At 39.7% G+C, this 15,814-nt stretch overlaps 1 protein-coding gene across 1 annotated transcript in view; it reads left to right on the top strand.

Moving 5' to 3' along the window:
• The first annotated feature begins 3,730 nt into the window (after positions 1-3,730).
• The window catches only part of PPP1R1C (protein phosphatase 1 regulatory inhibitor subunit 1C), a 51,641-nt gene continuing 39,557 nt past the window's right edge, over positions 3,731-15,814 (top strand). The window contains 3 exon segments of the mRNA XM_057411777.1: positions 3,731-4,077; positions 4,079-4,208; positions 6,378-6,438. Coding sequence (XP_057267760.1) covers positions 3,959-4,077; positions 4,079-4,208; positions 6,378-6,438 — 310 coding nt within the window. The 5' untranslated portion in view covers positions 3,731-3,958.

The raw sequence follows: 15,814 nt of genomic DNA, 5'->3' as shown, positions 1-15,814 counted from the left end.
TATCTAAAACAGGGATTAAAGCTACGTCCAAAGAGAGATGCTGGAAGAAGTGCCACTTCCAAGCCAAGTTCTCACTCTACAAAGGCAGCCTGGTGGATCAGAAAACTATTACAGACTGTTTCTCTGCATGTGAACTGGTGAAATTAGGAGCCAAAGCCTTAATCAGGTTGGCTTTACCATGAGCCCCAGCTCTCCTCTCCTCCATCTCTCTTTCTCCTTCTCTTCCTCTCCTCCTCCTTCTCTTCCTCTCCTCCTCCTCCTCCTCCTGCAGTAGTCCCTGACCACAGCAGGGAAGCTGAAGCAGATCACAGCCACAATGGAAATTGTGTAAAGAGAGTGCAGGACAGAGACCCTTGAATTCCCTTTCCAGCATCCTTGGTTTTGGCTGAGGAAAAAATATAAACATCTCCTAACACAACAGGGAAAATATCTCAAGCAGGATCTGTGCTGTGAATACACTGATAGCTCGTCATTCCAGTAGGATATATTAAAAGGCAGTGCTTCATACTAGAACCTAGTGAATGACATAGGAAGGAAAGATCTTAGACAGTTACTATTATTCTTTTCTTCCATGATACTTTTAGCTGAATCATGCAGGAATTTGAAACATTGTGGGGAGTGCACTAAAAACAGAAGATGAGCTGAAAGAATTTGGCAGTACTTAAATGCATTTCAGCTCTTCCCCAGACTATGATGCAGTCTATAGAAAATGCAAGCACATTTTGCCCGGAGACATCTAGTGCTGCAAATTAGGTGTAAGGGTGAGCTGATGCAGTAATCCTGAAATGCTATATCCGAGTGCTTTCTGAAATATGCCTCTTATACTATTTTAAAAATACTTTTATTGTTATAGTGCATGTGAAGATTGCTGGGCAGCCGGCTCCAAATAGGCACAGAGAGGGGAGCTGCAAAGGCAAGTATCTGCACATCACATCATTGGTGGGCCTCTCTCTGAGACATAGCAGCCCCATTAAGGATTTGCCCTTGTGTCTTGTCCTGTCCTGTTGTCTGGTTCCCTTCTGAACCTTCTGTTTTTGTTGGTTTGTTCCTTCATATGATTGTTGAGTTTTTTCTCGGATACCATTTCTAGCAATGATTTTGAGACGTGATTCTTTTAGGCAGCAGTGTTCAGCAGTCCAGAGCTGAAACACACCATTATAATCCTTTGAGCTTTTAAAGTTCTAGTATTTTTTCACAAGCTGGACGTGTTTTTTTAGCTAACTTTGTCATTAACATGAAAAATTGTAATCCTTCATAATACAAATTATAGCTCCTGTAATACAGTGACATACACCTTAATTGTAGCATAGTTTAATGCTCGAAGTTTCATAGACAGCTGTAATAGATTTTTTATGGCAAACAGTTTTTCATAGAGAAACCTGATGTTTAAAATGTGCTGTTTATTAATGTATATTGTAACAGCATACTGTGTATTATAAAGCAGCTGGGAGACCTTTTCCTCACCTTATTTAAGACTGAGAAAATAAAAAACTATTTTCTTCCAAGTATGAAAAGCCACAGCTTCAGATCCCTGTGTATGTCCTCCCTCTAGGCTGTATCCCTGTGTATACCTGCTATGTCTGAAGCTGTCATTGAAGTTAATGGCATGTCTGTTCGTGAAGGACTTGTGAAATTGGATGATTGGACTGTCCTGAAAACAACTCTCTAATTGTCCTTAGTGAAAGCAGCATGTGCCTCTCTTACTTTAGTGTCTTAAACTCTTAGCTGTACCAGCAGAAATGCTGCAGTTGCACTCTGGCTATGTCTGTGGAAGACTGTAAAGCAAATTATGACTTGTCTTTGTAAAAAAAACAAAGGCTTAAAAATGATTGTATGAAACACTGAACATCACTATCTTGTGCTTCTCTTTCATTTGTTGTGGTAAATGAAACTGAGCATTTCACCTTAGTACTGGAAATATTCAGGACTCAGCCTGAGGGCCCAAGATCAGGTTATCTTTGAGAAGCAGGTGGGACCAGGTATCTCCAAAAGTCCCCCCCCCCAAGCAGGACTCTTCCGTGGTTCTATAATTCTAAGTTAATGCCACCTAAACAATCACAATAAATCTAACAGAAAAAATGCCAGCTACTAGCCACCAGCTGGAAATCACTATGGTACACAGCAGTTTTGATTTGGAGGAGGGAAATTTCAGCTCTCACTGAGAGTTATTTTTGATCGCTGAGATGACTGTTTAAATTTTAGTGTCTTCTCACCTCGTGAGCTTTACCAGGTTCTTCATAAACAAACTAGCTGGTGTGCTTGCCTCTGTTCAGAAATATCCTGGTATTCCAATAATGTGTTTTCATTTGTATAAATCAAAGCCAAACAAATATTTCATGACTTGCTGGTTTGTTCTGCTGTGTGCAGCCTGTGTATTGTTCTTAACTACAATCCCCACTCCTTCCCTGCCTCCTCTACTGGCACAGGTGGAAAAATACTCAGTGACTGAATAAACCTGTGATGAGCTGTGAAAATCTTTAGTCCTTTTGGTGAACAAGGAACACATTTTCAAACTCCTGAGTTTTGGTGATGTCCAGCCTTAGGTTTGAATTCAGTTGCTTCTCTGTTTCCACTGCAGTCTGTCAGAGGCAGAATCAAGTTGTTACTCCTTTCCGTGAATTCCATGTTTGCTCTTTGTTCTGGCTGGTTTTGTTTGCTTTACTTGTTCACAGGCCCTCCAAAAACCTGACCAAAATGCACTTTTTGTCTGCAGGTAGCCTCATCCCAAGTAAAGTTGATTCTGTAATGAGCTGGGCCAGTCTGAGTTTTCCTGCCGTACCTCATTTTCTCTTTCTTCCCCGCTGGCGGTAGTGTGTAACAGGAGATTGATTCGATGCTCTTCAGCCTACACCTAAGCTTTCAGCATAGTCATTTGGACTAGCTCTACGGCATTTTCCATCCATGGTTGCAGTTTTGGTGTCAAGCACACCTTTGTCACAGGAGCTCTGCTGCTTGGCAGTGGTCAGGTGCTCTAAGGAGCGAGATAGGTGAAGTCAGTGGTTGCTGTGTATCGTTTCATACACTTTTTTTTGAATTAAGTGACATGAAAAGTGAAAATCAATTATATTCACCAAAGGATGTTATTGGTACGATTGACCAAATTCTTTTCATGGCCTTGGAAGAAGGCACAGATTTTGTACCCTGAAGTAGGATTTGACCCTCTGAATTTTGGCCATCTAGAAGTGAGGTAACCAGCCTGAGGTATCTTCACTTTTTCTAGGGTTAATAGGAAAAAAATGTCGTCTCCAGTAAACACTATATTCCACTTAATGAGGACAGAATGAAATGCCATTTGATGTGTCTAGCATGAGGGAGCCCAGATAGCTGGTGTAAATACGGATGTTCTCAGTATCTGAAGTCATGTGAGATGGAGCCCACCAGAAGAAATCACAGTCTAAATCTGAAAACCCAGCCCAAGGTGCAAATCTACTTAGCACACCAGATACGCTTCATGGAAGTGTAGGCATCTGCGTAGCATCACTACCAAAAATCTTCCTTTAAGAGGTTTAGGAATGGATTTGAGAGAGCAAAGGCAAATGTGTGATAGATGAGAAGAGGAAAGCTGTTCTGGCACAGTGTAACAGAGATGGAAATATTGCATCCACCCCTCCTGCTACCTCCACCCCCAAAATCTGAAAACTTCCTGATTTGTGTTCATCAATAATTAAGAGCCCATCAGCAATACTCAGAGGGAGCTTGCATTGCACTTCTGAGCAGCCAGTTAGTAATGTACGATGGAGAGATCCTCTTTTTCAAATCCCAGGGCTCCAGGCCATGCAATGCTAGTATTGCATTTTCAATTAGCTTCTGAGTGAATGCTTGGCATATGTAGAAGTGAACTGGTACACAATTAGCTTATTGTTCCTTTCAGCTTTGTGCTGAGAGGATCTGAAGGACTGCAGAAGAGAGGGGAGAGGGGGGGGAAAAGAAAATAGCCAAGCCAGTGGCATCTCCGTGGATGTGGAATAAGGGAGCTGCTCGGCTCACGCAGATTCCCGTGCTAAGTTGGGAGTTGCAGCTGTTACTGAGGAGCACACAGCCTGGCTGTGAGGAGGGTGCCCGGGAGAGGTGCAGACCAAGTCTCAAGCTCCAGGCTCTTCTCTTCTCTGACTCACCTCAGCATCACGATGGAGCCCAACAGCCCTAAAAAAATACAGTTTGCTGTGCCGCTGTTTCAGAGTCAAATAGATCCTGAGGCAGCTGAGCAGGTAAGGAAGATGAGTTTCTTTCATTGTTTTGAGGGAATGGGGTAGGAATGGGGGCAAGGTAATACTTGTGGCCTAAATGCTTTTCTAACTTACATTAGCGTAACTATAGTTCAAATGCTCTGGAGGTTATAGCGATGTCTGGATATACCAAAGAGGGAGGGGGATATGTCCTCTAGCCAGAATAAGGCTTCTTTACGTTGGGCAGGTTTTTTCAGTATATATGTTGTGCCTTTTCTGTAACTGGACTTGTACCCTAATAGATAATATACATCCTCAACAAATCAACTGAAGTATATTATTTTTACATCAAGCAAAGCATGACGCTGATAATAGGTACTTAATGGAAATATTGCACAGGAGACAGCTTATTTACCATTCATTTTAACATGAGAAAATACAGTTTATGTTTTGCACAATAGCTATCACTTCAGTTACCTCCTGTATTTCTCTTTTTTTTTATACGATCTTCTTTATGTCATTGTTACAGGGTTTTGCATACTGAAAAATATATATGTGTAGAAATATATGTGACAAAACTTACACGTACATATATATATAACAATACAGATGTCTAAGGAGGAAAAGATATCTATTATTGAGTACAGATATGCGTAGATGCGCATATAGAAGGACACAGGGAATTTTATAAGAAAAGCTGGATAAACTGTAATTAGGTGACCCCATATATTCGCTCAGTCCAAGTCCTTCTCAACATTTGCTTCTATTTTGGTAAGTCTACTTTTAGATGATAGCAGGGGAATGTTATAACCTTGACAGTTCTGTGTCGCTAGCTATGAAATTATTTGAGCCTTAGGACAAGTATCTGATTTCCTGAACATTCTGATGTCATGTCTCTTAAAAGGCAGCCACCTTCACTAGAAAATGAGTTTTGAGTGACCACTCAATGAAGAAATACTAGAAGGGTGTAGGAGAGAATTGCTGCAGATCTTCATTTGTCCATAGGTACTTCTGCAAAATGTCCATGCCTTTTGTAACAGCGCTGCAATCAATTCAAGCAGGATGTGTTCTGATATTTTTCTGAAATCCGTGAGAACCATAGGATTAGGATTTCCCAGAATTCCCATGGCTTTTGAAATGCTGTGGCCCAAATTCTGCCCTGCATTTATGGGCAGTCCTTTTTTTTCTGTTGTGAGTTTAGTCCCAGGTGCGATACAGTTTCACTGTGGGTATGTGATGAAATTATAGTAGTAAATTCTGCTGTTAGCTACAGTTATGCTAATCTGGAATAAACCCATTAACCCTGATGATGTAATTTTCCACTTACACCTCTGAAAGCAAAATTTGAACCCAGCTAAATACAGATGTTGGCTCAGCAACTAAAAGGAACAAACGCCCTGACATTGAGGTTATGTGTCAGAACGGTTTCTAGCTTGAGTAGTCCTGGTTCCTCTCTTAAATTCTATAGAATATCAATAGCTTGGATGCTTTAGCAAAGCAACACAAAGCTTTCAAAGCAAATGTATGCATTATAAGAGGGTAGTCCAATATCATGTAATTCAATGACTGTTAATGGAACAAAAGTACTTAACCAAATAAACTCTGAATACAAATCAGGATTATATATTGATACGAAAGATCAGTTGTATCGTGCTCTGAAAATGTTCTTTTCAAAGTGTCAAGTATTGCTTTTCTTTAGTTAAAGAACAATAGTAACACCTCTGGCCACAGCTTAGAAATTTCATAAATTCATTGGAAGGCACACAGTATCAGCTCTCAAGTGCACTCACAAAACCGTATTATTAATGATTACTTGTGAGAGCTGTAACAGTACAAGGTATTCGTGCACATAAGCACACAAACTACTGCAATAATTTTCCTGACTCAAAGCTAAATAGCAATATTTTAAGACATGACTGATTCATGTCAGCAATACATGCCCAAAACCTTATTCAAGATGACTGCTAATCCTAAAGGTATTTTGGAAAGCTCTTCCCCATGCCTTTGTTTTCCATGTACAAGCAGCAGCATGACCCAGATCACTGTCAGACCAGACAAGCAGTCAGTAAGACAGTGATGTGCTGCTGTTCTTGAGGTATTTAGTTTTTTAACTTTGCTTGGTCTATACTCAGGAGGACACCCTGATTCTTTACTTTGCATTGTGTGCATAACTGCACACTAATGAATCTCCTTGTTTCATGCCTGTTACAGATCAGGAAAAGGCGGCCTACACCAGCATCACTTGTCATCATGAATGAGCATGTGCCCCCAGGTAAGTGCCAACATACCTTCTAAACCATTGAACTTGTATACACAGGCTTGTCTGCAAATTGGTTTTAGTAACTACATGATTTTAAAAATCCAGCATTAATTTCATAGCACTAAATATCAGATAATGGATCTTAGAACAGTTTGGAGTAAACCCCAGAAAGACATGTAACTTCTGGCTTCCAGAGTGTCAATAATTTCAGGCTTTTATTCTCCATGTAAATCTTTTGTTGCATGTACATGGAGAATTAACATGACCCAGATCCAGATCCAGCACTTCCATTCATGAGCATTTTCTTTCCTTGGCTGGATACTTTGGAGATCTATGAAGTCTTAGTCCTGCTTCTCCAATCTCTAGGTATACCAGGGTGGCTCCAGGGCTAATTCGACTAAGGGAATTGCTTCTGCAGAACAGGTTGCTTTTGAGTTTTCTGATGAAACATATGATGCCTGGTCTCATTATTCCTTTTTAACTGTGAATGCACTACCTTCACCCAACACCCCTCCAGAAGATTTGCTGTAGGACGGGACAATTTGAGGTTGAAGCATACTTTGTCACATAAATGTGACTCCAGAAAGACTCTAATAAGCTGTTTAGAGAGTATTATAAGCAAGAAAGCTCAGAAAAATTAATTACAGGAAAAAGTCCACAAGACATAGTCCCTTTAAAACACGTTACCTGCTTTATACCAAACTTTTCTTTGTAGTCCTCTGCAATGATTTTTCACAGCCTTATCTCTTCACCACCTGAAGCTTTTTTTACAAGCAGTTCAGGCTTTTTCTCACTGGTGTGTCTCTAAGGTCATGATTGTGTGCACTGGTACCTCAGTAAAATAAAACCATCTTAGCTCTATTTGGATCTCCACTCACTGTGCTGTGCTGATGGTCTCCAGTAGCTGAACTTTCTCAGAAAGTGTGCAGAAAAAACCCTTTAGAGAGCCCTGCTCTTGGGGTTGAGATCCCTGTAGCACAGCACACAGATTAGGGAGGTTCAAGCATGGCAGATGGCTAAGGTTATATTCTTCTGACACTGAGAGTGACCAACACATTTGCTGAGCGGCTAACACCAATCCTAGTTTGGAGAGTAGCTTTCTGGCCTGAATATCAGGCAGTTCAGCTTTCAGTAACCGTGCGTGAAAGATCTGCCTTAGACCTGCTTTCCTTACCTTAATGAGATCTAGAGCCTCTGTGTTGCTAGGACTTAATTTAAAGCAAATTCACCTTGACTGTTGATCTATTTTGCAATTCACTTTGTACACTTTGTACTGTCATATTTCCTTTTATAAACAGATACTTGGTACAGTACCAAATCAAAACCAAACAGAGAGTAAGAACTCTTTTTAATTTACAGGAAATTTTACTGTAAACAGTGGTGCATGTCTGTTATCTCCTTTCCTGCAATGTTCATAATAAATCTTTAAATAAATCATTTTTATTATGAGTCAGAATTGCTGCAAATATCGGGCAACTTCCATATAAGCCCAAGAGTTAGTATTCACCTTCACTTATATATAATTATTTATTTAGATATTGACCCCTCTTACTAGATACTAGGAACTAATACCAATGAAGGTATCCTTTGGTTACATTATAACCTTGTCTTGTTTATTAATTTTATAAAAAGTCAGATAAAAATAAAACCTTTAAAAGCACCTTCATTTTCCTGCACCTCACAGTGTGATTTATGCATAAGCATGTGCATGCATCTTTCCATATGGTATGCTTGATATGGACAAGTGTTTCGAACATGTAGTATGCACATGTAGCTGTGTAAATCTGCTGAATACAAGGGCTGCAAAATCAAATTGGACAATAGCTCTACAATGGAAGCACAAACAGGAGCAAAATTCCTTATGGTCTTGGTCTTGCAAGGGCTGTGCAGCTTCTAAAATTATTGTATACCTTCAACTTTCATTGTATAACTAATCCTAGGGGCTCTTGACATCTTGCTGGTTAAAGCTCAAAATGCTAGTCAATTACTGGATTTTGAATATAATTCAGTGGGATGCTGAATAACAATTTACCTCCAAAAAAGTGAAATTCACCACTTCATATGGTTGTAGTCAATAAAATAATAATAGTAAGGGTGTTGACTTCACACTTCAACCAATCACTTTAGAAGTGTGGTTCCCTAGACCAATAGGGAAACTGAGCAGCAGAAAATTTAAGTGATACTGTAAAAACCACCTATTAAATTATAGCTGGGTTATACCAGAATTCTGTATCTTGTATTTTATGTGCTGAAATATTCCCAATTCCCTCATTAGGAGCAAACAGCTAGTGAAAGATATGCTTGCAAGGGTTTGAAATGCGTGTCTTAATGCAATTCTAAATGTTTGGATGCCCTGCAAAGTTTATTTAAATATATAAACCACTTTTATTTTGCAAAACAGAGACAACCATTTTCTAAGAATCAGACTTTTCTATAATCTTGTGTTGCAGCTGCTTCTGATTGCAGCAGGAAAAAAGCAGCATTTTTGTGGTATTCTGGTGTTCTGGATACAGACCCATCTGGAAACCAGAAGGCAGTAAAATGTCTTTGGACGTTTCAGAACCTCACGATAAATTCAGTTTGAGTTGTGCTGTACAAACGTCTAAAATAGTTGTTTTCTTCTAAGTCTTCTCATCCACCCCTGATGTCTACTACACTTTGACAGGAATCTGTCTTCACTGATTTAAGTCAGGTCCATTGTGCTATAAAGTGAGGATAGAATATCTACTAAGGCTAAGTAATTTTAAACCCATGACTGCTACTCCAAAACTGTATGAAAAGTCTGCTTGGCTTCCTTACTTCCAAGGAGACAGTGCTAGACTACACTAAATGATTGACAGCCAGGTGGTAGATATGACTGAAGGAGTTAATATCCAGCCTAGTATCATTGACTGGTGCATTTTCTCGTGTTCACTCTGGTTAGTACCATATCCAATTGCAATCAAAGTCATAAAAGAGAAATTTGAATTGCAGCAGTAACAGTGATTGCAGTGGACAAAATGAGCTTGTGAAGCAGCATAAGTGAATAAACCCTTAACTCTTTCTGTAAGAAGTCCTCTGTAAAGTGTTCTTTGATGGGTTGTATGTCACATCGGAGCAGAGAAGCTAGCACTTGCAAACTCAGTCTAGTTATGAACTTAATTAACTCTATTCTGCTCCACTTGCCATCAATGGAGCTATATTTTCCTGAGCATCTGAGATTTGACTTCATAATATCTAATCAGTTTTACTTTTATTTGAAGTTATAAGACCCTTTTACTATCTGTGAAAGCAAATACAAATATTCATGGACAGAACTACAAAAATGTGCAGCGTCTCATCCTGTGCAGGATGCCTCCATGGGTTACCGGGGTAATCCATTTGTGTCCTGCTATAACCACAGTTGCTCCATGTCTGTCCTTTATAAAAAAGACCAAAGCGTATGCTTAGTTTTAAAGACACATTTAACTATTATGCTGCACAAGGACTTAATTCAAAAATTGCTAAAGCTCTCCTGCTTCCTCTTTTTCTTGTAATATCATTGAAACCAACAGAAACTGTGCGTAACCATACCCTGAAAGCAACCTTTTCTGCACTGCCATAATATACTGACAACCTCCTGTCACCTTATCAAGCATAGCAGAATAGATGTTAACGTTTGTATAATCTGAAACGAAAGTCTGACCATGCTTTAAACTAGCAGAATATCATACTGCAACAGCTCAAGGAAAAGCTGGTGGCAATGTAGAGAAGTGATGGTTGAGAGAGGAAAACATGTCAGGCTGCTCAATTTTAATGCTATTAGGGCTTGCTTTGATCAGAAAACAATGCCAGTTTGGTTTGTCACAGGGCCATGCGATATCAAACAGTCCTGCAGGCAAAGGCTGTTCAACTTGTCGAAGTGTTCAGTCTTCTTGAAGTATTAGAATATGGGTAAACACTAGGATGAACTTTTGCATTTCTGAACTTTTAATGTATTTGGTGTTTCCAGCTCTCCTTTGTGCTCGGTTGCCTGTTTTGGCTTCCTTGCTTGTAATGTAAATGTTACTTGGTTGCTGGAAATAAGAAAAACATAGCAATGTGTTTTGATAACTGCTGCCTTTTTTTTGCATTTTGCAAATCTCATTTCAAGGCAGCAAGGGTATATTGTCACTGCAAAAGCAATATAAAACATGTATTCCGAGTACAACTCAGCATGTCTCAGTTTTCTGAAGGCTGGAAATAATAACTTGAAGATAAGCAAGCTGTACCTGTTTCCAGACAAGGAACTTGCTTGCAGCTTGTCTTTGTTCACTAGCAGTTTTTCTGTCTTGTTCCCAGCTGATTTGCTGTTGTTCCGAGAGGAATTCATGCCTTTCAGCTTACTGCCATTGCCTAGAAGTTTGCTCTGAGCAGCCTCAACATTTAGTGCAGAGGCAAACGACGCAGCCAGATTGGTAGTGGGAGGAAAAACTGTCCTTATACCTGTGACGATCCCATGACAACCCAAAGCAGATCAGAGTTTGGGGGTTTTTAAATGCTAAATTGGATCTAGACTTTCCCTGTACAATAGTGACCACATGTAGATGTGTTTTTCTAATGATGCAAACTCTACCAGCTCCCCATTCTTGAGGGGATAAATGTGACATGCTTTACCCAACATTAATGTTTGTGACTAATATTTGTTAGATTATGCTTCTAGGTGATTGAATGTGTTTGGTTTATATCTAATAGTCACCTTTTTTTTTTATCCCAAGACAAAATAAACTGGGATCAAAAAAGACCTACTAAGTAGGAGGCAGCTGTTTCTGGGCATTGTAAAGCAGTTCTGCTACAATTTCTCAGGCAAAAGTCTCATTGAAACTTGAATCAGCAGAGAGGTCTTGGTCTCACAGTTCATGAAAACTGATATGTTTTTCAAAAGCTTGAGATTCTGTTAGAACACAGTGCTTACTTTGGTTCAGGAAATAGAGAGTAAGCCAAACAGCAGCTGTTTCCAATTGCAAACTTAGGCTTCTAATGTGGTAATAAAGCATTCAGAAAAGCAGCACATTAATAAAATCTGTCATTAGCTGTATTTTTTTGTGTCAAGCTAGTTGGCTTTTCTATACGCTGTGGATACCATTTAAGTGTGCTGTCTGTTTTTATTTCAGTCTGGGAGTTTGAGGGGTTATGGCAATAAGCAGCGAAAAGTTTTGCATCCCCTCACACCACAGGACTTCTACAGCTCAGTGTACGTTATCAATGGCACCAGCATGCTCAGAGATCAGGTACTGTTTGTCAGGACAGCGAGGACCTTCATGTTCTTTCAGCCTGTGCTGGAAAGGACTATCTGACACTGAAACAATGAAATATATAAAACAAACATTGCATAAGACCTCTCTGGTATTAGGGATTGCAGAACAAAGATGAAAATGTCTGTCCTTGAAAATATCCTGCTGTTTGCATGCTGATGTCTGACTGCAAATGTTCAGTGGCAAGCTGCATCCTTTTTTATTACCTACATGCACTATGCTTGGACGCTCTTTCATTTGGGCTACTTTGAATTTATTCTGCAGTTCAAGTTGACACATGTCCTTGGGACAACCCATAGCATAAGTTCCTCACAAATATGCAGTATGAGTAAAGACTCCATGATGTGATCCATGAAAATAAAAAGTTCAGTGACTTTAAAAGAAAAAAAAAAAAAGGAAGGAAAACGTCAGGAAACTGTGCTTGAGCTGTTTATAACACAGCCCAGGAGCGACAGCTCACAGGTTCCAAACAGAAACATTTGATTAAAAAAGGAAAAAAAAATTTTCCTTAGTGTATTTCAGTAAAATGGTTCATTTTCATGAGGGGGTGAGGATTTTATACGCCATTGCCATCACCTGCCGAAAAAGCTGTCATGCTCCCTGCGGTATGGTAAAGGAAACAAGCCAGAGGAGAAGGCTTGGGTTGGTTGGGATGAACCAGTCACTTGCTGTGCCTATCTGAAAAGGTATCACCTAAGCAGGCAGATGCATTTTTGCTGTTTTCTGAGGTCATGAACACATTACCTCACAAATAGAAACATTCCCTGGGAACATTTTAGTTATTGTGTAGAACACACAATGTGAAACAGTAGCAAACGCATACTATTTGTTATGTGATCCAGGTAGAGTCTGGACTGTCTCTTTAGTCAGTCAGTAATGCTGTAATGAGGAAAGGGGTCCCAAAACTACTCAGAGAAAGTCAAAACAAAAAGCTGTTCTGCGTGGTCTGGTCAAAATTAACTTTTCTTCGGGTTTTGTGTTTATTTTTATCCATGCTTTCTCCGTTTTCAGTGTTTTAACAGCAACTGCAAGGTACATTTTACATAACACACAGTCCTTATGAGCTTGGTTGTTTCTCCTGACTATGGTCTAGTTGGCTGAAGTGACTGAATTCAGTCAAAACAAGGATGAGTCCCCTTGTTCACTGGAGCCTGCCTTCCCTCTGTGAGACAGGGGAACATAGGAGGCAAACACCACCTGAGAAAGCTCCGGTATGTGGAAAGGCCTGAGCTAGCCCAGCAGACTGGAAACAGAGGTTGGATAGTCACAAGCAGGACTCAGATTTGTGTCCTAGATCAGAGAAGGGGTGCAGCTGAGAGGGCGTGAAGCCGAACCCGTAAGTTTTTCTTGCTCCCACTATGGGTGGAATTGTATTAATACGTTTACCACATTTCGGCCTTAAATCCCCAACAGTGAATTGATGTACTTTTTCATTTATCAGTGCAGCTAAGCTCCTAATGTGTACCATGACATTATTGGTTCCTCTTGCTCTCTGCCTCCTGCTGGGTTTGTGTTGGAAGGCTCAATGCCCATGGAACTATCTGAAAGTGAAGGAGGTATTTTTAGAGTTGAACCTCGTACTTTTCATCTGTTTTCCTCATTCCTTATACAAAAGCACCATAGAAACAGCCTTCTTCCACCCCAGGAGATTATTTGCAAATCATTTTTAATATATATGGCTTCATGCTACAGATCTCCAGCTGCCTGATTATTCACCGTCAGGACTAATAAGATTTCGGAATGTTTACCTCTGTTATCACCTCTGTGCGTATTAACATGACATAGGGTTATGCCATGGGTAAGAGAATGGCAGTGTGCACAAGTACTTTTAACCTGGTAAGTTAATTGGACAGGTTCTAACTTCATTGCATTCATAAGGCTTAACATTTTGCTAGACAAACCCTAACAGACGTACACTGTGCCAAATAGTTGCAGAAACATAGAATGATTAGGATTGGAAAGGACCTCAAGATCATCTAGTTCCCAACCCCCTGCCATTGGCAGGGATGCTTCACACCAGACCATTATATACCTCAAATAGTTTGCTCTGGTGAGAATTCTAAATAGATGGTGGATTTTCTATTTAAAAAATTTAATGCATAGGTGTAGTTAACTACTTCTATTCAAAGTACTTAAGCAGTATTTAATACAGCTACATGAGTACAAAATTTAGGGGGTTGGTAGCATTTTAAAAGAAAAGCAAATGTTTGGCTCAAAATACATCCAGTTTAGCCTGTGGCAAACATTCTGTTTGTATTCTGAGTGCTTTTTAAAAATAGTAAATAATTTTAAAGGCTACTTGAAATTAAGTCCATTTAAACATTGTAAGACAAAATGTTTTGAATAAGGATGTCAAAGTAATTTGTTTTGAGATACTTCAATAATGTGATAATACTGATATTTTATTTTTTTTTTTAACCTCAGGTAATAAACTAAAATCCATTAATGAATGTTTGAGGCTTTGTGAGGGGGGAAAAAAACAACCCAGGCTTTGTCTGACCTCAACTATTTAGTACTTAATGCAGCACTCATTTGCTATGGTGACGTGTGCGAAATAAATAGATAATGCAGACAGATGAGAGAGAATCCAGCTTTTAGCACTAACCTCATTATGTTCAGAATATTGGGAAGGGGTTGCACTTAAAGCATCAATCAAGATAGCCCCATTTATTGAGCTTTCAGAAATAAAATTTAACTCTTTATACGGAGTAACTAAAATTAAAGCTTCCCCTCAAAATACACAGAAAGCAGGAATTTCATGAGTTAGGAATAAATGCTAGCAGACATTCTAAACGAAACAAAGCTACCAATCATGGAAGGGTTTTTTTCCAACTACACAAGGTTGCAGAAATTCAGAGAGTGCAGGGAGGTGCAGAGCTTAGCTTTGCTCAGCCGTGAGTCTGAGCTGTGTCACCAGCTGGTGGAAACGAGATCAGCTGGACAAGCAAAGTCTCTTTTTACTGAAACCAAAGCACTTTTAGGGTAGAATTCAACTATATGTTTATTGGAAGGAGCTCTGTTTCTCTGTTTTCTCCTTCTCCCCCTCAAAACGTTATTCATGTGTCTGTATATGAAATCATCACTTCTAATATTTTTCTCAAACAGCTCCACTGGATCACCAAGAGTATATCATACTAGAACGAAGCACAAAGTTACATGCTCACTCTTTGCTTATGTTTTCCACAAGATACCTGGAATGCAGATGTACCACAGAGAATTAATGCCTTGGCATTATTCACCTTGTGGAACCAAACCACACTTGCAGATTTACCAGTGCTGAGTAGACGAATGTGCATTTTAAAGGTCATGTTTTTCACCTGAGGCCACGTTCTTTGTTCTGATGAGACAAGCAGAGAAGAGTCATACTGGGCAGAAAATGAGCTTGAGCAAGGCAGAAAGTTCAATAAAGCAGTGAACTCTACTGCATCCTACAGTACTGCTTCTCCTGGTACTGAGACATCCCATAGCCTAAACATTTCAGTACTGAGCCTCCACCACTCAGTGGCTTGTGGTGGCAGTATTCCCTTCAAGTCTTTTGGAAATTCCCTGCCATGGCTGTTCTCAGGCAGTGGCAGAAAGCATAGAAGATATGAATGAACTTTCCTGCTCTTTCTTTGATCACCACCAGCAGTAGCACCTCCGGAATCAGCTACCCTGTAGCTGCAGCACTTGCTCCACCTTATCCATATTAGGATCTGCAGGACAGCTACAGAATCAGGGAGGAATTTAACCTACAAGCCTGGCTGCTCTGAATGCAACATGTTTGTATTACTAAATGCTACCTTATAATCTTTTCTCTTTGAAGTGAAATTATGCTGGTGAACTAAGAAATGATTGGGAGTAGGAGGGAAAAAAAGAAATTTCCTTTTAAAGAATTGTGTTTCAGAAGATTTTTGATCCAGATCAACATTAGGTTTTTACTGTCTGTTTTTGAAATACAGTAAGCAGACAGCATGGTTGTAATTGTTTAGAAATGTGCTTTCAAGCCTCCTAATATGCTGATGCTAGTGCATGACTTGCTTAGGCTTTAATGTGTAAGGCACACCTCGTAGGAGGGTGTGGAGCAGCTCATTCCACAGGAATCACAGCGAGGTGTTTCTCATTGTGACTTTACAGATGGATTTGTATAAAACAGC

The sequence above is a fragment of the Pezoporus wallicus genome, unplaced genomic scaffold, assembly GCF_028554395.1.
Source record: "Pezoporus wallicus isolate ANWC-B61680 ecotype Strahan unplaced genomic scaffold, APGP_CSIRO_Pwel_v1 contig_6732, whole genome shotgun sequence".
Lineage (NCBI taxonomy): Eukaryota > Metazoa > Chordata > Aves > Psittaciformes > Psittacidae > Pezoporus > Pezoporus wallicus.
The sequence above is the reverse complement of the archived record's forward strand: the minus strand, read 5'-3'. Positions and strand labels throughout refer to the sequence as shown.